This window comes from Clarias gariepinus, chromosome 1 (assembly GCF_024256425.1).
Source record: "Clarias gariepinus isolate MV-2021 ecotype Netherlands chromosome 1, CGAR_prim_01v2, whole genome shotgun sequence".
Lineage (NCBI taxonomy): Eukaryota > Metazoa > Chordata > Actinopteri > Siluriformes > Clariidae > Clarias > Clarias gariepinus.
The window spans coordinates 10,239,511-10,241,811 of NC_071100.1; the positions used below are offsets into that span (position 1 = coordinate 10,239,511).

Genomic DNA, 2,301 nt, shown 5'->3' on the forward strand with positions numbered 1-2,301 from the left:
CTAGGTGGTGACACAGATGAAGGGGAGTTTTTGAGTCTCTGGCAGGCTGATCCACTTCTTACTGTCAAACAGCATCGCTCCGGTTCTCTCCACATCACCACAGTCTTCCACTCCGGTCCTGTTACCTGGAGCCCAGTTTTGGTAGCAGATGGTCTCTCCTGTCCCCCAGTACCAGAAGCCCAGAGCGCAGGTGTGACGCAGACCAATCCACACACGTGATGTCACATTAGTGAAGGCATTTTGAGTGACTACTCCCACCCAGTCCTGCATTTCCTGTGACTGAACAGAAACCAGGTCCACATGATTCTGTCTGCAGAACCTCAGGGCTTCTCGCCACGTCTTCTCCTCTTTAATCACCATCAGTGGAGTTCGCTCTGCAATCAGAGAATAAAGATATTTTTTTTAAAAAATACATACCATCAGATATAGCATCAGTTAAATAGTTGCCCCTAAACCATTTTTTCAACAATTCAATTAAATTTTTTCTATAGCGCTTTTAATAATAAACATTGCCTCAAAGCAGCTCCACAAAATAAAAATAAAAATTATGAAAGTGTGTAAGAGTAAGAAAAATGTATAGATAATAATGAGATTGTCCCTGATGAGCAAGCCAAATGTGACAGCAACAGTGGCAAGAAAAATCTCCCTGTGATGGCAATAGAAAGAAACCTTGAGAGGAACCAGAGTCAACAGGGAACCCATCCTCATTTGGGTGATGACGGATAAATGACATAATTTGTATTATGCAGCTGGAAGTGCAACATAACATAAGTTATTTAAGTTAATATGAAGTCCAGTTCAGCACCAGGATAAGTCAGCAGGTGCAGAGGACAGAAGGGGTCTGAGGGGGTCTGGATCATTGGGAGTGCAGGAGCAGCGTGTATAGCTTCAAACTGATGAGGACGACGAGCATGCAGATAAGCTTCCCTAAGACTGTTTTTGACAGTTTGTGCAGAAATTCTTTGGTTATGCACTCTGATTGTTTCAGCAGCTGTCCGAGTGGCTGGTCTCAGACGATCATGGAGGTGAACATGCTTTGTTTACATAATTTGTAAACATAAAAAAACATAATTTGTTTTTCAAAACCATTTTAAATCAAATCGAATTTTTTTCCCATATAAAATAATTGAAACTCAAATTATTTGTTCCACAGCCCCCCAAAAATAAATAAATAAATAAATAATACAAAATATGAAGTAAAAATAAAACAAATTAACCTGCACTTTACCTTTGAAAAGTAAAAATAAATCCCGACAGATAAGTGTTTCTGTTTGTGTGCGCAGGTGCTGTGCATACTCTATGTGTGTGTGTGTGTGTGTGTGTCTCCCCCTTCTCGTCTTACACAGTTCCCCTTCCTCCACTCTTTTTACACACACCCGAGCACACAACGGAAATACTGTTTTATCAGGAAAATAAACAAGAAATCTCCCTCATGACACTCGATTGAGTGACACACTAACAGAATTACTGCTGTAAGGTAAAAATAAAACAAATTAACCTGCACTTTACTTTTGAAAAGAATTGCGACAGAGCAGTGTTTCTGTGTAGAGCAGAGAGAAAGAGGGTGTGTGTGTGTCTGTGTCGGCAAAAGTAGGAGGGGTCTGTGTGTGTGTGTGTGTGTTTGGCACAGTGTCCAATGACGCGCGCACACAGGATTTTTAACCTGTTTAATTAGACTTGCTTTTGCTTTACACGCATACGGACACAAAATAAAATATTTTTTACACACACGTCGTCACAGTGTTATAGTACTGTAAACAGTACACGCATGCACGGATGTTGATTATACCAGTAAGAGACGCGCACTAACACCCCCAATTCCACAGCACAAGAGAGAGAGAAACTGTTGGCTCATTTGTGATCAATTCAATTCAATTCAATTTATTTGTATAGCGCTTTTAGCAATTTTCATTGCCGCAAAGCAGCTTTACATAGTCAAAAGAATTATTTAGGTTTGTATGAAATGTGAATTTGTATGAATCAAAATTGTCAGTTTGTCCCTGGTGAGCAAGCCGAGGGCGACAGTGGCAAGGAAAAACTCCCTGAGATGGTAAGAGGAAGAAACCTTGAGAGGAACCAGACTCAACAGGGAACCCATCCTCATTTGGGTGAAACAAAAAGCAGTAAATGATCTGCATTTATACAGTGTGTAGGGTGGGAGGCAGTTCAGCTATAATAGCTGATGTTAATTGATGTTAATATGGAGTCCAGGTAGTTATTGAAGACCCAGGTAGACTTGTAAGAAGTTCCAGTCATGAACTATCGAACTGTCAAGTCCCCAGAGAAACAGTTGCCAACACC

General features: G+C 40.7%; 1 protein-coding gene across 1 annotated transcript; it reads right to left on the reverse strand.

Annotated features, from left to right (window-relative positions):
* On the reverse strand, positions 1–360 carry LOC128520050 (snaclec agglucetin subunit alpha-2-like). The gene has a single exon (XM_053494068.1). It carries the CDS (start codon positions 358–360, stop codon positions 1–3), a length of 360 nt encoding a protein of 119 aa, XP_053350043.1.
* Positions 361–2,301: the final 1,941 nt, after the last annotated feature.